The 17505-nt window shown below is 47.3% G+C and overlaps 1 protein-coding gene across 2 annotated transcripts in view; it reads left to right on the top strand.

The window, feature by feature from the left end:
* The first annotated feature begins 3671 nt into the window (after positions 1–3671).
* The window catches only part of ism2a (isthmin 2a), a 38542-nt gene continuing 24708 nt past the window's right edge, over positions 3672–17505 (top strand). The window contains exons 1-2 of one of the 2 annotated variants that reach the window (XM_078234379.1): positions 3672–4120; positions 12475–12726. In XM_078234379.1, coding sequence (XP_078090505.1) covers positions 3986–4120; positions 12475–12726 — 387 coding nt within the window. In that variant the 5' untranslated portion in view covers positions 3672–3985. Of the gene's footprint in view, positions 4121–12471; positions 12727–17505 lie in introns of both variants that reach the window. The other variant, XM_078234378.1, reaches the window with a different exon arrangement.

Below are 17505 nucleotides of genomic sequence, written 5' to 3'. Positions count from 1 at the left end.
TGATGGGACGACTGTTGGGAGCACCTTTCTTGCCACAGAAATTGGAGGAAGTCGAGAAGGTACCACTAGTGGTATATACACACCCACTATATATGTATATATATATATATATTCCCATACATACATACACATGCCCTTCTTCTTAGATAGTCCTGCAGGATTGAGGATGACTTGCTTCCACTCACATGTTCACCCATGCATATACACAGTAACATACACACACAGATTCACACTTGTATATGCATACATACATGACACTGTTGCTCTGACCAGGAATAACCCCTGTATATCTTTTAAAAAGTTATTTTCTCTTTCCTCCTGTAAATAAAGGACAAAACTTTCCCAGACAATTCGCCCTATTCCCAAACATTTGCATTCTTCTAATTTCTCCCACAGTCTCTTGGGATCTATTGCCAGCACTTGCAGCTGCTGTCTACCCTTTCTGACCTGTGCTATTCTCTCTTCACTGTTCTGTCCTGATCTCTCTGCTCCTCATCTCTCTCTGCCTGTTATCTGTTCTCATTATCTCCATCGTGAAATATTTACACTCCTTCTGTGTTTTGGGAATCAGTTGTATAGACCTCTGTCCCCTGGTCTCTCTCTCCCTCTCTCTGCCACCACCTTCCCCCCACCCAACCAACCCACCACCTCTCTCTGTCCCTCACTCTCTGTCCCCTGCTCTCTCCCTCTCTCTGCCCCATCCCCCACTCTCTCTGCCCCTCATTCTCTCTGTCCCTTAGTCTCTCTTTCCCCACTCTCTCTATCCCTCAGTCTCTCTGTCCTTCACTCTGCCCCTGTCACTCACTCTCTCTGTCTCTCAGTCTCTCTGCCCCTCACTCTTTCTGTCCTTTGTCCCTCTGTCCCTCGCTCTCTCTGTCCCCTATGCTTCCCTACCCCTCACTTTCTCTGTCTTGGGAGAATCGTGTCCTTCTTGCCTCCTCAATGCCATTTGGTTACATTCCCACCTAGCAAGAGTTCACACTTTGATCCTCTTGTTAATGCTTTTGGTAGCTTCCTCTCTCCCTGTGTCTTTCATGTAACTCATTCCATCTCTTGTTCTCAGGAAAGAATACACATTTTAATAGCCTTCTTCACACGCTCAGGGCCCCGCAAAAGACCTTTACAACCAATGATGTATTGTACTAGACAGAGAATGCAGAGAGGGGCAACCAATCCGTGCACAGTAAGTTCCCAGTAATGGGACATGTGACCAATTAAAGAGCTGTGATAATATTGGTTGATGAATAAACATTAACCAGACCTCCCTTTGAGATGGTGACATTTTCTCCTGTGTCATTTGACTGATCCTAGGAGATTTCTCTGCACCTTCTCACACCTCTCCATCGTGTCCAAATGTCTCCACTTGTTATATTCCTGTCTTCCTCTTGTATGTTTTTGTGTTTATCTCATGTGTAGCTGTTTTGACATTATCCATTCCAATTTTCTCTCTCTCTCTCTGGCTCTCTGTGCTGTTTGTGTGTGTTTTCTCACCTCTCATTCTGACCCCTCTCTCTCCCCATTCATGCCTCTTGTCTCTCCATCTGATATCTTCCCTCTGTCCGCGAATGGGCCTCCCCCCAACTACTGGCAGTCTCATGTGCTTTCTCTCCTTTTGTCTCACTGACTCTATCTCTAATCTCTGGGTGTCCTCAAGGGCGGCACGGTGGCACAGTGGTTAGCACTGCAGCCTCACAGCACCAGGGACCCAGGTTCGATATCTGTCTTGGGTCACTGTCTGTGCAGAGTCTGCACGTTCTCCGGGGGTTTCCTCCGGGTGCTCCGGCTTCCTCCTACAGTTCAAAGATGTATGGGTTAGGTGGATTGGTCAGGGTAGCAGGGTAAATATAGGGGTTACGGGGATAGGATAAGGGTGGGATTGTTGTTGGTGCAGGCTTGATGAGCTGAATGGCCTCCTTCTGCACTGTAGGGATTTGGTGAGGGTGTCCATTCTTGGGGTTTGATGAAGACAGAATCACAGAATTGTTACAGCACAAGAAGAGGCCATTTGGTCCATCATGTCTGCGTAGGCTCTCCGAACGGGCAACTCACTTAGTGCCATCCCCTTACTTGCCCCTCTCCCATATATTCTTTCTTTTCAGAAAACAGTCTAAAATTCCCTGCTGAATGTTTCATAGAATCCCGACAGTGCAGAAGGAGGCCATTCGGCCCATCGAGTCTGCACCAACCACAATCCCACCCAGGCCCTATTCCCATAACCCCACATATTTACCCTGACACTAAGGGGCAATTTAGCATGGTCAATCAGCCTAACCCACACATCTGTGGGAAGAAACCGGAGCACCCGGAGGAAACCCACCCAGACACGGGGAGAATGTGCAAACTCCACACAGACAGTGACCCAAGCTGGGAATCGAACCTGGGTCCCTGGCGCTGTGAGGCAGCAGTGCTAACCACCGTGCCACCCTTTCGATGGAGCCTGTCTCCACCACTCCAGGACTTCACAGTGCAGCTGTTAAAGATAATGAACACACATTAACACTCCAGGAAAGTCCTCGGTGAAATACTGCTGAACTTCTCCCTCTGGCTCCCTTTCCTGTTTGCTCTGTTCTCATGTTGATTGTTTCATTCCCCCCATTCCCACTCAGCTGACCTTTCTCCCTCTCCTCTTCCAACCTCTCCCTGCTCCTGACTGTCCCTAACCCCTTTCTCCTAACACACTCCCTCCAGTCTGGTGTTCACATTATCTGGAAATGGCCCCCTTTCTCCACCCCTTCCTTCACCCATTTCATTGTCCTGTCTCTCTCTCGACCAGAATATCTGCAGACATTCCCCTGATTGGCATCCAGTCCTTTTGTTAACTCTGCCCTTCAGTCTCTCCCTCCATGTCTCCTCTCTCTTGTTGCCCAACCCTGAACTCTCATTCTCAATCTGCCACACTCCCTTGTGTGACTCGCACCCATTCCTCCCAATCTATCTGAACTTTGGCTGTAATTTCCCCTCAGGCTGGGGGATTATCGCCTCTTCTCTCCCCCTACACCATTGACCCCTCTCCCCTCTCTCTGCCAGGGATTTAGCATCTCTCCCATTTAAGACTCTTCCCCCAAACACCCACACGTCACTAAAGCTGTTGACGTCTCGCTGCTTTGGGCTTTTATTCCCAAACCGGACCGAGCCACAGAGAATAGAGCAAAATCAACCCAAACCGCATCCAGACAGAGATCAGGAGAGAGGGGGAGCGAGAGGGAGAGAGCGATAGAGATAGGGAGAGGGAGAGAGAGAGAGAAATAGTGAGAGAAATACAGATAGAGAGAGATAGGGAGAAAGAGAGAGAGAGGGAGAGAGAAATAGTGAGGGGGAGAGAGAAATAGAGAGAGAAACAGATAGAGATAGATAGGGACAATAGAGAGAGAGAAATACAGATAGAGATAGAGACAAGGAGAGAGAGATAAAGAGAGGGAGAGAGAAATAGAGAGAGAGAAATAGAGAAATAAAGATAGAGAGGGAGAATAGAGAGAGAGAATAGAGAGAGAGAATAGAGAGAGCAAGAAAAAGAGAGGGGAAATAGAGAGGGAAGGAGAAATATAGAGAGGGAGAGAGAGCTGGGGTTTCTGGAGACTGAGACGCCTGCCTCACTGCACAGGGAGCACTGGGCTCCGGACAGTGAGAGACAGCAGTCACACTGTTAGGCAGACCCCCCTTTAATAACCCGTCTGCCTCTCAATATCAACAGTTGTCAGTTTCACCTCGGCGCAGACAGCTGGGTCAGTTTGCAAGGTTTAGAAAGGTGTTTGATTATTTACCAGTGACTGCGATTGAGGGAGGGGAGAGGGAGAGAAAAAAATCACTTTAATCTTGAACATCAAGTGCTGAGACTGAGAGGGAGGAAACTCACTCGGGAGCGGCAGCGAGGAGAGACGAGAGGTTTCCCCACAAACTGAGGAGTGTCTGTAGCCACACACACAGGCTGGGATAGTCCCAGTGCAGCCTCGGATTTTATTTCAGATTTCACACACAGGGTGAGGTGATGCAGCTTCTCACACACACAGCCCGGCTCCTCGCGCTCCTTTCTCTGACCACTTTCTTCGCCTTGCTCCGAGGAATTCCAACTGCGAAACTCGAGCCCAGAAGCCAGCAGGAAAGCGAGAGTGTAGAACAGGAGGTGAGTGTCTTCTTAAGTTTTTTTTTAAAAAAGGAAAGCACAACAGAGAGAGAGAGAATCTTTGGAAATATGAATGGAGAAGATTATTATTTTAAAATTCAATCATTGGAAGCTAGCAATTGAAAAGTGGGGCTTCTGATATTGTGTTGAAGCTTGGAATGTGGGGTCTGTGTGCTGAAATGTGCCTCGGGCTTTGTCCCCCCCCCCCCCCCGCCCCTCTTTCCTGTTGGCGATGCAGAGACAGAGGGAGAGAGCAGAGTCAGTTTTAAAGTTTATTGATTACATTAACACTGCAATGAAGTTACTGTGAAAATCCCCTAGGCAGTTCAGGGTGAAGACAAATCTCCCCCTTACCCCACCCCTCCCTGGGAATCCAGGTGCCTCTGACTGTGGGGGCACCCAGTGGGCAGTGAGAATCAGGAGGTTACAGAATGCAGCGAGGTGTGATTTCTATAGTGAAGCTGTTCCAGCATTCCTCCCTTTAGGAGTGTTGACTTGACTGGGAATGTGACACCCAGGTGAGCCAGACAGAGATCACAGCCTGATGCTTCCCGGAGGGGGGGGGGGGGGTTGAATTTGGGGTGAATATTGTTGAAGTTGGGGTGGGTTTTGTTTGAGTTCAGCTTCTCCTTGAATTTTGTCCACGTGTTGTTCAGGATTTGGATTGCTCAGTGCACCGGGTGTAGACACTAACATTCCGCCCCCCTCCCGCTCCCCCCGCCGGCAGTGTGCGATCCCGGAATGTTATTAAAATCAGGGATGTGAGCGGTTCACACTGCACAGATTCCACATTGGGGGACGCGGGTGCCGTTGTGGCTGCATCGACTCAAACTCCCAACTCTTGCCGCAATGTTCAAACTCTCTCCTGTCTGCTGCTGCTTCAGTTAGTCTTTCTGCACATATTGTCTGTGTGTGTGTGTGTGTGTCTCTGTTTGTATCTACGGCAGTGTGTGTATATCTCAGTATATCTGTGGCAGTGTGTATATCTGTCTATGTAGCAGTGTGCGTGTGTTTGTATATCTGTGTGTATCTGTGGCAGTATGTGTACACCTCTGTGTGTATATCTGTGCGTGTGTATGTTTGTGTGTGTGTAAGTATCTGTGTGTCTGTATCTGTGCGTCTCTGTCTGTCTGCATGTGTGTGTGTATTTGTGTGTGTGTCAGAGAGGGAGATGTTCCAAATCCCGGAAATGCAAAGGAAACATTTGTGTTTCATTCACCAAATTGTCTGACATTGAACCAGTGAGGATCTGGTTAATGGGGACCCGGATGTTGAGATTCCGGATAATGGGGATCTGGATGTTGAAACTCTGGTTAATGGGGATCTGGATTTTGAGATTCTGGTTAATGGGGGTCTGGATGTTGAAACTCTGGTTAATGGGGACCTGGATGTTGAGATTCTGGTTAATGGGGATCTGGATGTTGAAACTCTGGTTAATGGGGATCTGGATTTTGAGATTCTGGTTAATGGGGGTCTGGATGTTGAAACTCTGGTTAATGGGGACCTGGATGTTGAGATTCTGGTTAATGGGGATCTGGATGTTGAGATTCTGGTAATTGGGGATCTGGATGTTGAAACTCTGGTTAATGGGGACCTGGATGTTGAGATTCCGGATAATGGGGATCTGGATGTTGAAACTCTGGTTAATGGGGATCTGGATTTTGAGATTCTGGTTAATGGGGGTCTGGATGTTGAAACTCTGGTTAATGGGGACCTGGATGTTGAGATTCTGGTTAATGGGGATCTGGATGTTGAGATTCTGGTAATTGGGGATCTGGATGTTGAAACTCTGGTTAATGGGGACCTGGATGTTGAGATTCTGGTTGATGAGGATCTGGATGTTGAGATTCTGGTTAGTGGGGACCCGGATGTTGAAACTCTGGTTAATGGGGACCTGGATGTTGAAACTCTGGTTAATGGGGATCCGGATGGTGAGATTCCGGTTAATGAGTATCCGGTTGTTGAGATTCTGGTTAATGGGGACCCAGATGTTGAAACTCTGGTTAATGGGGATCCGGTTGGTGAGATTGTGGATAATAGTGACCCTGTTTATGGGGTATCTTTTTGAATGAGGTGTAACCCCACTCAGCGTAAGGGGTTTTAGCAAGTTGATCAGATGCCCAGCGTGGAACTTTTACCCTTTCACTGGCTGGTCTCTGTGTTTGCAAAGCTCTCCCAGGCTTCCTCCAACATGTTTGATTGTTTGATAAGGTCCCCCATGGTCGGCTTATGATGAAAGTAAGGAGGTGTGGGGTAGAGGGAAAGTTGGCAGATTGGATAGGTAACTGGCTCTCTGATCGAAGACAGAGGGTGGTGGTGGATGGAAAATTTTCGGACTGGAGGCAGGTTGCTAGCGGAGTGCCACAGGGATCGGTGCTTGGTCCTCTGCTCTTTGTGATTTTTATTAATGACTTAGAGGTGGGGGCTGAAGGATGGATCAGTAAATTTGCTGATGACACCAAGATTGGTGGAGTAGTGGATGAGGTGGAGGGCTGTTGTAGGCTGCAAAGAGACATAGATAGGATGCAAAGCTGGGCTGAAAAATAGCAAATGGAGTTTAACCCTGAGAAATGTGAGGTGGTTCATTTTGGTAGGACTAATTTAAAAGTGGATTACAGGGTCAAAGGTAGGGTTCTGAAGACTGTGGAGGAACAGAGAGATCTTGGGGTCCATATCCACAGATCTCTAAAGGTTGCCACTCAAGTGGATAGAGCTGTGAAGAAGGCCTATAGTGTGTTAGCTTTTATTAACAGGGGGCTGGAGTTTAAGAGCAGTGGGGTTATGCTGCAACTGTTCAGAACCTTGGTGAGACCGCATTTGGAGTATTGTGTGCAGTTCTGGTCACCTCACTATTAGAAGGATGTGGAAGCGCTGGAAAGAGTGCAGAGGAGATTTACCAGGATGCTGCCTGGTTTGGTGGGTAGGTCTTATGATGAAAGGTTGAGGGAGCTAGGGCTGTTCTCTCTGGAGCGGAGGAGGCTGAGGGGAGACTTAATAGAGGTTTATAAAATGATGAAGGGGATAGATAGAGTGAACGTTCAAAGACTATTTCCTCGGGTGGATGGAGCTATTACAAGGGGACATAACTATAGGGTTCATGGTGGGAGATATAGGAAGGATATCAGAGGTAGGTTCTTTACGCAGAGAGTGGTTGGGGTGTGGAATGGACTGCCTGCAGTGATAGTGGAGTCAGACACTTTAGGAACATTTAAGCGGTTATTGGATAGGCACATGGAGCACTCCAGGATGATAGGGAGTGGGATAGCTTGATCTTGGTTTCAGATAAAGCTCGGCACAACATCGTGGGCCGAAGGGCCTGTTCTGTGCTGTGCTGTTCTATGTTCTAACACGAGGTGGTGATGAGATACAGCTTCTTGTTGCTCTGTGATCTGCTTTTCATTTGCCCCAGTGATGAGGATTATTTCAGGTCTCATCTGTCCCTGATTGCAGCTGAGGCAATGTCTAACTCTCTGCAGGGCAAAACAGTGGCTTCACTGAGTGTCTGAGGGTTTATTCAGTATTACTGACCTTAAAGAAGATCACCTCCGTCACAGAGAACCCTCCACTGAGGCAACTGTTTCTATGGACACGCCACCTTCTGCGTCCTTCACACCAGCCTGCAGATCACCCTCTAAAAACTCAAGAGCCAGTGCTCTGGACGATGAAGATTCTGGCTCGGAAATGGAGACAGATATGGTGGACACCCAGTCAGAGGTGCCACTAGGGATGAGGCCCCTGTAGTGGGCCATCCATTACATGCCCCCCCCCCCCCTCTCCTCCAACCGGACCCTACAAACGATCGAGATGAGGCCATGGGCTAAGCGACGGAGAAGGCCCCATCGTATGGCAGTGAGGGGAAACTATGTTGCTTTCCAGCCTGGCTTCCTGAGTCAGTGCAAGAGTCAAGGGTTATGGGGGACAGGAAAGAAAGTGGAATTGAAGCCACAGTCAGATCAGCCATGATATTACTGAATGGTAAGTAGGTTCAATGGGCCGAATGGTCTACTTCTCCTATTTCTTATGATCTTAGACTGGAAGTATCAGCAGGCTGTCCATGCTGTATGACTATATGATTGTGGAAAACAATGCCCAATGCCTTGGGCATGTGTGCATGCAATAGCCACATTCCTGCCCTTGCCAGCAGGGATGTGGAGCTGCCGGCATTGGACTGGGATAAGCACAGTCAGAAGTCTCACAACACCAGGTTAAAGTCCAATAGGTTTATTTGGTAGCACTTGGTGCCACCAAATAAACCTGTTGGACTTTAACCTGGTGTTGTGAGACTTCTTACCTTGCCAGCAGAGGTCAGTAGACAGCAATCGGCAGCAAGAACACCTCCCTCAGCAGAAGGTGCCGCCCTCATTGAAAACAACTCAAGATCACTTGCCACAGGCTTGCAATGGGATCTTGTATCTTACTGGGGGGGGGGGGGGGGGGGGGGAGGTCCTGGCAGCTGAAGACACCATGAAAATCAGGGAGTAACAGAAATCATAGAGAGTTTCAGAACTGGTGGAATGAAATGTGGCTACATTTCAAAGATAAGTTGTTATTTTTGGCATTCAAAATACAACTTTACCACACAAACCGTGCACTGTTGATGATGTTTCTATCCCATGCCCACCATTAAATAAAATCCACCGATTGGAATGCTTTGAAAACACGGCTTTATTGAGCAGATGCGACCGACCTACACTGGACTTTCAAAGAATGAGAGGTGATCTTGTCGAAACATGTAAGGTTCAGAGGAGGGTGGACACGGAGAGGTTGCTTCTCCTGGTTGGAGAGCTTGGAACTATCGGACGCAGTCTCAGGATAAAGGGTCGATCATTTGGGACCGAGATGCCGAGCAATTTCTTCACCAAGAAGGTGATGAATCTTTGGAATTCTCTACACCAGAGAGAAAATAAGGGAATAGAAGCAAGAGTGGACCCTTTAGGTCTGCTCCACCATTCAATAAGACCACTGCTGATCTGGCTGGGGATGAAGCTGCTCCATCTTTGTGAGAATATTCAAGGCAGAGATCGATAGATTTTGGGACTCTTAAGGGAATCGAGGGATAGTGGGGATAGGGTGAGAAAGTGAAGTTGAGGCAGAAGGCCAGCTATAATCTTACTGAGAGGCCAGGGTTCAAGGGGCCAGATGGCCGACTCCCTTCTCCCATTACATCTTTATGACTGAGATCCAGTCACTGCTGCCCAGTGGAGCAAGAGGCATGCTGGGAGATCGAGTCCCTCCCTGGAAAATTCCCATGAATTGATTGCACTGCCCAGTGCTTGGTGCATTCCTCATGGTCTGTCTCTGTAGTCAGATCGTAATGAAGGAATGTTAATGCTATACTTGTTTGCTGTGAATCGTAGCACAGGAAACCGCAAAAGGATATAAAAAGCAAAACTTTAAAAAAAACGTACATGAGGCAGAAACAGTGAGAGAAGAAAAACGCTCACTCTGTGGCTGAGGAGGTTTCCCTTTGCCAGTGGAATTTGTTGAATTATGTCATTCAGAGAGCTCTCAAACGCAAATCCCTTCTCTTTTTGTTGTTCTTCCTGAGATGTTTCTCTCTAGTACCTTGTAACCTTTCCCTCTTTAAACAGCATCGTCCCGGCTGAGGCAGCTCTGCAGTGTTTTTCCCTCCGCACCACCGTGTGATTCCTCCTCCTTCCTACGGCATTTTCCTGGTATTCCCACCCCCACCCCCTCCCACCCATCATCCTTCACAATCGTCCAATACCATCAGAGCAACCAATGAATTTGTTGTGAGGGTGTAACTGAAGGGCTTTGATGAGCCTCTGGCTCAGGGGGAGGCAAGCTATCCTCTGTGCCTCAAGACCTCCGCCACTGAGGGGTAGGGCAGAGCAACCAAACTGTTCTGGGTTTCCGGCATTTCTTTTCCAATTTCAAGCCCTGAATTCCAATTTAAATTGAACAACATTTTGTTAAAACTGTTATATATAAAGGTTTTGAGAGAAACGGGTGGCATGGTGGCACAGTGGTTAGCACTGCTGCCTCACAGCGCCAGGGACCCAGGTTCAATTCCCAGCTTGGGTCATTGTCTGTGTGGAGTTTGCACTTCCTCCCCATGTCTGCGGGGGGTTTCCTCCCATTGTCCAAAGATGTGCAGGTTAGGTGGGTTGGCCATGCTAAATTGCCCCTTAGTGTCAGGGGGACTAGCTGGATAAATACTGGGGTTATGGGGATAGGGCCTGGGTGGGATTGTTGTTGGTGCAGGCTCAATGGGCTGAATGGCCTCCTTCTGCACTGTAGGGATTCTATGAAACTATCGCTCTCTAGATGTCACATGCTGATGGCTCAAAAGTATAAAAAGAGAAAGAAAGTTATACATTTGTTTTGAATGACATTTACAAATAGGTTCCAAACCACACATAATTCTTTCACTGAAAACTCTGCTTGACTCTGTTTAAAGCCATAAAATAGACGTTGTTTTAACGCAACTCCGTCTCCACAGCAGAATAATACATTAAGACCATAAGACATAGGAGCAGAATTAGGCCACTCGGTCCATCGAGTCTGCTCTGCCATTCAGTCATGGCTGATATTTTTCTCATCCCCATTCTCCTGCCTTTTCCCCATAACCCCTGATCCCCTTTTTAATCAAGAACCTATCTATCTCTGTCTTAAAGACACTCAATGACCTGGCCTCCACAACCTTCTGCGGCAAAGAGTTCCACAGGTTCACCACTCTCTGGCTGAAAAAATTCCTCCTCATCTCTGTTTTAAAGGATTGTCCCTTTACCCTGAGGTTGTGCCCTCTGGTTCTAGTTTTTCCTACTAGTGGAAACATCCTCTCCACATCCACTCTATCCAGGCCTCGCAGTATCCTGTAAGTTTCAAAAAGATCCCCCTTGTGTGTTACATAGTGAGGCATTGCTGCTGTTACAAGAGGAATCACAGCAACAGTGGCCGGAATTCTCCAGTCCCGTTCACCCCGCGACCACTGCCGATGAGAATGGAGAATTTGGCACTCAACCAAATCTGCCTTCACTGCAGCGGGACTGGAGAATCCCAGCCGCGGGCAAGGTGGGAGAATTCCGGCCAGTGTCTGACTGGGAGTGATTCCATGGGAGCCGCTTTAGCTGTCAATAAATGCAATCCTTTCAAGTGGTGAATACTCGCACATCTCATCAAACCCAGGAGTTCATTATTTTGCTGCAGGTCCCCCAGAGGTAAAGCAGATACCCTGCCAATGTTGCCCCAGATTATAGTGATGTTACTCGGACATCAAGTTAAAATGACAGAGAGGCTCAGCTATTACCTTTCTCTCTCTCACTGCTTTCCATCTGCATGATGTAAAGCTTACAACATTATCACACAGTTTTTGATTTGATTTATTATTGTCACACATTGAGATACAGTGAAAAGTATAGTTTCTTGCGCACTATAAAGACAAAGCATATCGTTCATAGAGTACATAGGGAAGAAGAAAAGAAGAGGGTGCAGAAGGTAGTGTTACAGTCATAGCTACAGTGTAGAGAAAGATCAACTTAATATATGGTAGGTCCATTCAAAACTCTGATGGCAGCAGGGAAGAAGCTGTTCTTGAGTTGGTTTGTATGTGACCTCACATTTTTTTGTACCTTTTTCCTGAAGGAAGAAGGTGGAAGAGAGAATGTCCGGGGTGCGTGGGGTCCTTAATTATGCTGGCTGCTTTCCCGAGGCAGTGGGAAGTGTAGACAGAGTCAATGGATGTGAGACTGGTTTGCATGATGGATTGGGCTACAATCACGACCCTTTGTAGTTTCTTGTGGTCTTGGGCAGAGCAGGAGCCATACCAAGCTGTGATACAACCAGAAAGAATGCTTTCTATGGTGCATCTGTAAAAGTTGGTGAGAGTCGTAGCGGACATGCCGAATTTCCTTAGCCTCCTGAGAATGTTGAGGCGTTGGTGGACTTTCTTAACTGTAGCATCAGCATGGGGGGAACCAGGACAGGTTGTTGGTGATCTGGACACCTAAAAACCTGTTTTCTCTCTCTCTCTCTCTGTCTATCGTGCCACAGAAACTGTTTCAATCTATTTCAAAGGTTGGGTTTAATCCAGCTGAGGGTGAGCAGTGACCCACCATGTCCTCCGGCAGGTGAGAAAGTCGCCTCAGGAAAACCAGACCCTGAAGAAGCTCCTCGCTCTGGACAAGGGCTTAGCTGAAACATTAGCACAGCAAGAGTCAACTGGGTGGGGGGGAGGGGGGGGGGGGGGGGAGGGGGGGTGGGGGGCAGAGGGGAGGTGGGGGTTGGAGCGAGACTAAAATAAATCAACAAACTGCAATCTCCCATTTCACAAAAGGGTTTAGGCTATTTTACTGACTGTCACCCTTGTCTCAATCTTCCTTTTCATTCAGAAGGTCAAAGGTCATTTGATGTCAAGGTCGACTCAAACTCCGGAGCCAATGCGGGAAAATAACAAGTTGCAGAGTTGGAAGCAGAGCAGTCAGCAACGCCACAAGCGCCGGTGGTCTCCTCAAGGGACACAGGGCACCCAGGCCCAGCCAAAGTTTGGTTCCAACTTGGAGGAGGTGGATCCTTTCGTCTTGGACCTGAAGAATTTCCCTGACCTGACTAACGCCGACCTGAACGCCCAGAACCCAAACATCCAGGTGAGAGAAACGATTGCTGTACTCTGTAAGTGTGGCAAAGCTTGCGGGCAGGAGATGGTCCATCAAGCCTCTCCCATCCACAGTCCATGTCTAACCTGGTAAAACGTAGACTGAACTCAGCATTCACTCTCCCAGGGGAGGGATCTGCATAGCAATCTCTGATCCCCCCTCCCTCCGGCATTATTTTTAAATTCTTATTCATTTGTGGGCCAGCATTTATTGCCTATCCCTAGTTGCCCTTGAACAGAGTGTCTCGCTCGGCCATTTCAGAGGGCAGTAGAGAGTCAACCACATTGTTGTGTCTCTGGAGTCACATGTAGGTCAGACCAGGAAAGGACGCAGATTTCCTCCCCTAATGGACATTAGTGAACCAGATGGGCTTTTCCGACAATCAACAATGGTTTCATGGTCATCAGTAGATTCTTAATTCCAGATTTTTATCTTATGGAATTCTAATTCCACCATCTGCCGTGGTGGGATTCGAACCCAGGTCCCCAGAACATAAGCTGAGTCTCTGGATTAACAGTTGAACGTTAATACCACCAGGCCATCGCCTCCCCATTGCTGAACAAACTTATATTTTGCTTTTATTTTAGCAGTTAAACTAAGTGTTCTGTATTAGAATGTTAAAGATGAAAAGCCTTTGATTTTCCTGTTCTTTGACAATTTTGAAAAACACTCTCAGCTCCCACACTGACGCTGCTATTGAGACTGAGATTAGATTGTAGACGCTCCATTGTGTGAACTACATTATTATTGAAATGTTAATCTGATGATACAAAACTGCAGAGAGAATGTTTCCATTGAAGGGCATAATTAGAGACATATAAGACAGTCACTAAGAAAGCCAAATTGGGAATTGGGAACAAGCTTCTTTACCCGGCGAGTGGTGAGAATGCCTACAGAACCATCGGATCCCTACAGTGCAGAAGGAGGCTATTCAGTCCATCGAGTCTGCACTGACTCCCCGAAAGAGCACCTTACCCAGGTCCAACCCCTGCCCTATCTCCATAACCTCACGCATTTACCATGGCCAATCCACCTAGCCTGCACATCTTTAGACACTAAGGGGCAATTTAGCATGGCCAATTCACCTAACCTGCATATCTTTAGACACTAAGGGGCAATTTAGCATGGTCAAACCACCTAACCTGCACATCTTTGGACATTAAGGGACAGTTTAGCATGGCCAATCCACCTAGCCTGCACACCTTTAGACACTAAGAGGCAATTTAGCATGGCCAATCCACCTAACCTGCATATCTCTGGACTTTGTGGGAGGGAACCGGAGCACCCAGAGGAAACCCACGCAGACACGGGGAGAATGGTGCAAATTCGACATCCAGGTCCCTGGCGCTGTGAGACAGCAGTGCCAACCACTGTATCACTACTACTACCACAGCGAGTGGTTGGGGTGAATAGTGGAGATGTATTTAAGAGGAAGTAAAGAGGGTGAAGGGAATCGAGGGTTACAATGTTCGATTTAGATGAAGAAAGATGGGAGGAGGCTCGAATGGTGTATCAGAATGGATTGGTTGGGCCAAACGGCCTTTTACAGTGCCCTATACCTCATGTAAACTAAACAATGCACAATTAACCAAAACAACATGTTGGACCCTTCAGCCCCCTTACCCATTATCCTCTCTCTCTCTCTCTCTGTGTCCTGGCTTGTCTCTCTCATTCACTCCAGCTTTTTAAATTAAACACATGCACTGCCACCACTTCTACTGATATTCACTTCATTCAATAAAACAGTTTAACTAGTTCCAGACTTGGCTTCCAAGGTTCAATCGGGCACTCTTTTGAAGTTGGGGCCCACGGTGGGACAACTGATAGCCAATAAATGCGGCTCCTCAGTCCGGTGCCAGAGTTGTGAAGGTCGATTGGCCGTGAACACTATTGCAGCCAAGTCAAATTCAGCCGGAGCCTCAGGCGGAGGAGAGTTTGTGTATAACTCCCGCCTTTGGCAACATGAAGCCCAACTGCCCCACACAGGAAGACTACGTCACTAACTTGACCACTGTGAGGGGGGGAGAAAGGACTTCATTGTCCCACAGATCCAAGCACTGTGTACCAGATGGCAACAAGCCCTGCAGTTGTAAGACTGAAGGCTTTTGAGCACTTTATACATCAGTCAGTGGATCACCCGGGCTGATAACAGAACCGTTACCACGGCGACCCTTTCACATGCACACTGATAACCTTTGACTTGATGACCCTTGGCCTGATAACCCTTAAGATGCCCCACTGGCTCTGGTAACACATTCCTGGTGACCCCTGTCCCTGCTACATTCTGAGTGCTTCCCTGCGTGACGCCGGGACTGACCGAGGTTATAGAGTTTTACATCATTTATGTTCTGAATCACGATAAAGGACATTATCCCAGCGGTTCCCAAACTTTCTCAGCTGTGGACACTGAGGCAGAGTCAGAGATCCTGGGGAACATCGAGTAGTCAAACCTCACTCGAAAAAAACCCATCAGAATTAGTGTGGCAACTAAAAATATTTTGCTACTGAATGTAATAAATTTATGCACAATTTTTTTAAAAATTAAATGAAAGCATCAACATTTTGATATCATAAACATTAATACCACAAGGTTTATCTGAAAAATTCCATTTTATCTTCTAAAGTCATCATAATTCTGAAGTAATATCCATGATAATCAAAATCAACAGTAGCATAAATCTTATAAAACAATATTGTTTGCATTTGGGGTGGCACGGTGGCACAGTGGTTAGTTAGCATTGCTGCCTCACAGTGCCAGGGATCCAGGTTTGATTCCCGGCCTCGGGTCACCGTGCGGAGTCTGCACGTTCTCCCCGTGTCTGCGTGGTTTTCCTCCCACAGTCTGAAAGACATGCTGGTTAGGTGCATTGGCCATGCTAAAATTCTCCCTCAGTGAACCTGAACAGACGCAGGAGTGTGTCGACTAGGGAATTTTCACAGTAACTTAACTTAGGAATACTCGTGCGCACACTCGAAAGCTGGGCTAATTGTGTAATGTCGCATGGAGGTTAGGTGAGGGTTCTGGCCTGTTCTTTAGAGTGGCCTCAGCCATGACATTGCATTTTGGAACAGCCCGCCGACCACTCATAGAATCATAGAATCCCTACAGTGCAGAGAGAGGCCTTTCGGCCCATCAAGCCGCACCCTCGTCACCACACTCCGGCGCCTGTTCATGTACATTGCCCCATTGCACCCACTGTACCATCGCACCCACTGCACTGTAACATATTCCCAACTATAGAACTATAGAATGCAGAAGGAGGCCACTTGGCCCATCGAGTCTGCACTAACTCTCTGAAAGAGCAATTTAATCAGGCTCTCCTCCCTGTCCTATCCCTGTAACCGTGTGCATTTACCATGTGCTAATCCCCCTAACCGGCACACCATGGGACACTAAGGGACAATTTACCATGGCTAATCCTCTTAATTTGCACATCTTGGGATACTGAGGGTCAATTTAGCATGGCCAATCCACCTAACCAGCATGTCTTTTGGACTGTGAGAGGAAACCGGAACACCCGGAGGAAACCCACGCAGACACGGGGAGAACGTGCAGACTCTGCACAGACAGTAACCTCAGGCCAGAATCAAACACAATCTTGGGGGCGAGACCTTGGGGTGGGCATGGCTGAGAAGTAACCTCAATCTGGCAAAAATAATTCTCCTTGTAATTCAAACGTAATTAAATGTCCCCCAGAGAAACGGCCAACTAACAATTTCCATTAACTTGAAAAGGTAGCAGACAGTGTAGAGAAAGGTACGAGTGAGCTCGGAAATGGCAATCCCACTCCATTTAAATGAACCCTTGCTGCTTCAAGGAACAATTTCTGTCACTTGTCTCTCTCCCCAAGTCCTAAGCAATGTACATCAAAGATACCTGCATGGTGGACATTTCACCCCTTCAGATGTGAAAGCAGACACGGAGAAGGTGTGTGCCAATGGGAAAATGTGCAGGGATGGTTTACGTACTGCGCAGGGCTCTTGTGGGTGCTTATGTCCCTGGAGACTAGCAAGTCAGAATTGAAAAATAAAAAAGCAAGGATGGATGAATATATGTTTTTACCAGAGTCTAGATTGCCTTTGGGAAATCAATGAGGTATTTGTGTTGCACATTCTCTCAGAAGCTTCAGTGAGGGATAAAGATAGACTCCACGTTATGATATTTGTCTAGCCGAACAGCCTATGGTCACTCAGGACTATGGCGACTATACATTTTTTTTTGTGTAGCCAATGGTTCTCATGTCACCATAAGGTTGAGGTAGTTATCTGCTGCCCATCTCCTCGACATTTTCCCTTGTTCATTAGGATTTACATAGCATTTTCAAGTCAGCTTAGCTTGAACCTCTTACAAACATGCCAACTTTGTAGCTAAACTGTACACTGTCTTGTCATAGCAGACCACCTCCATAAACCAGACTCCAGACATTTTTTTAAAATTATTCATTCGTGGGACATGGGCGTCGCTGGCTGGGCCAGCATTTATTGCCCATCCCTAGTTGCCTAAGGGCAGTTGGGAGTCAACCACATTCCAGTGGCTCTGGAGTCAGATGTAGGCCGCAGCAGGTAAGTATGGCAGTTTTCCTTCCCTAAAGGATATTACTGAACCAGATGGGTTTTCTGACAATTGACAATGGTTTCACGGTCATCGGTAGATTCTTAATTCCAGATATTTTTAAATAAATTTAAATTCCATCTGGTGTGATGGGATTCAAACCCAGGTCCCCAGAACATTAGCTGAGTTTCTGGATGAATAGTCTAGCGATAATACCA

This window comes from Mustelus asterias, chromosome 18 (assembly GCF_964213995.1).
Source record: "Mustelus asterias chromosome 18, sMusAst1.hap1.1, whole genome shotgun sequence".
Classification (NCBI taxonomy): domain Eukaryota; kingdom Metazoa; phylum Chordata; class Chondrichthyes; order Carcharhiniformes; family Triakidae; genus Mustelus; species Mustelus asterias.
Note: the sequence above shows the minus strand (reverse complement) of the source record. Positions and strands in the feature narration are given on the sequence as shown.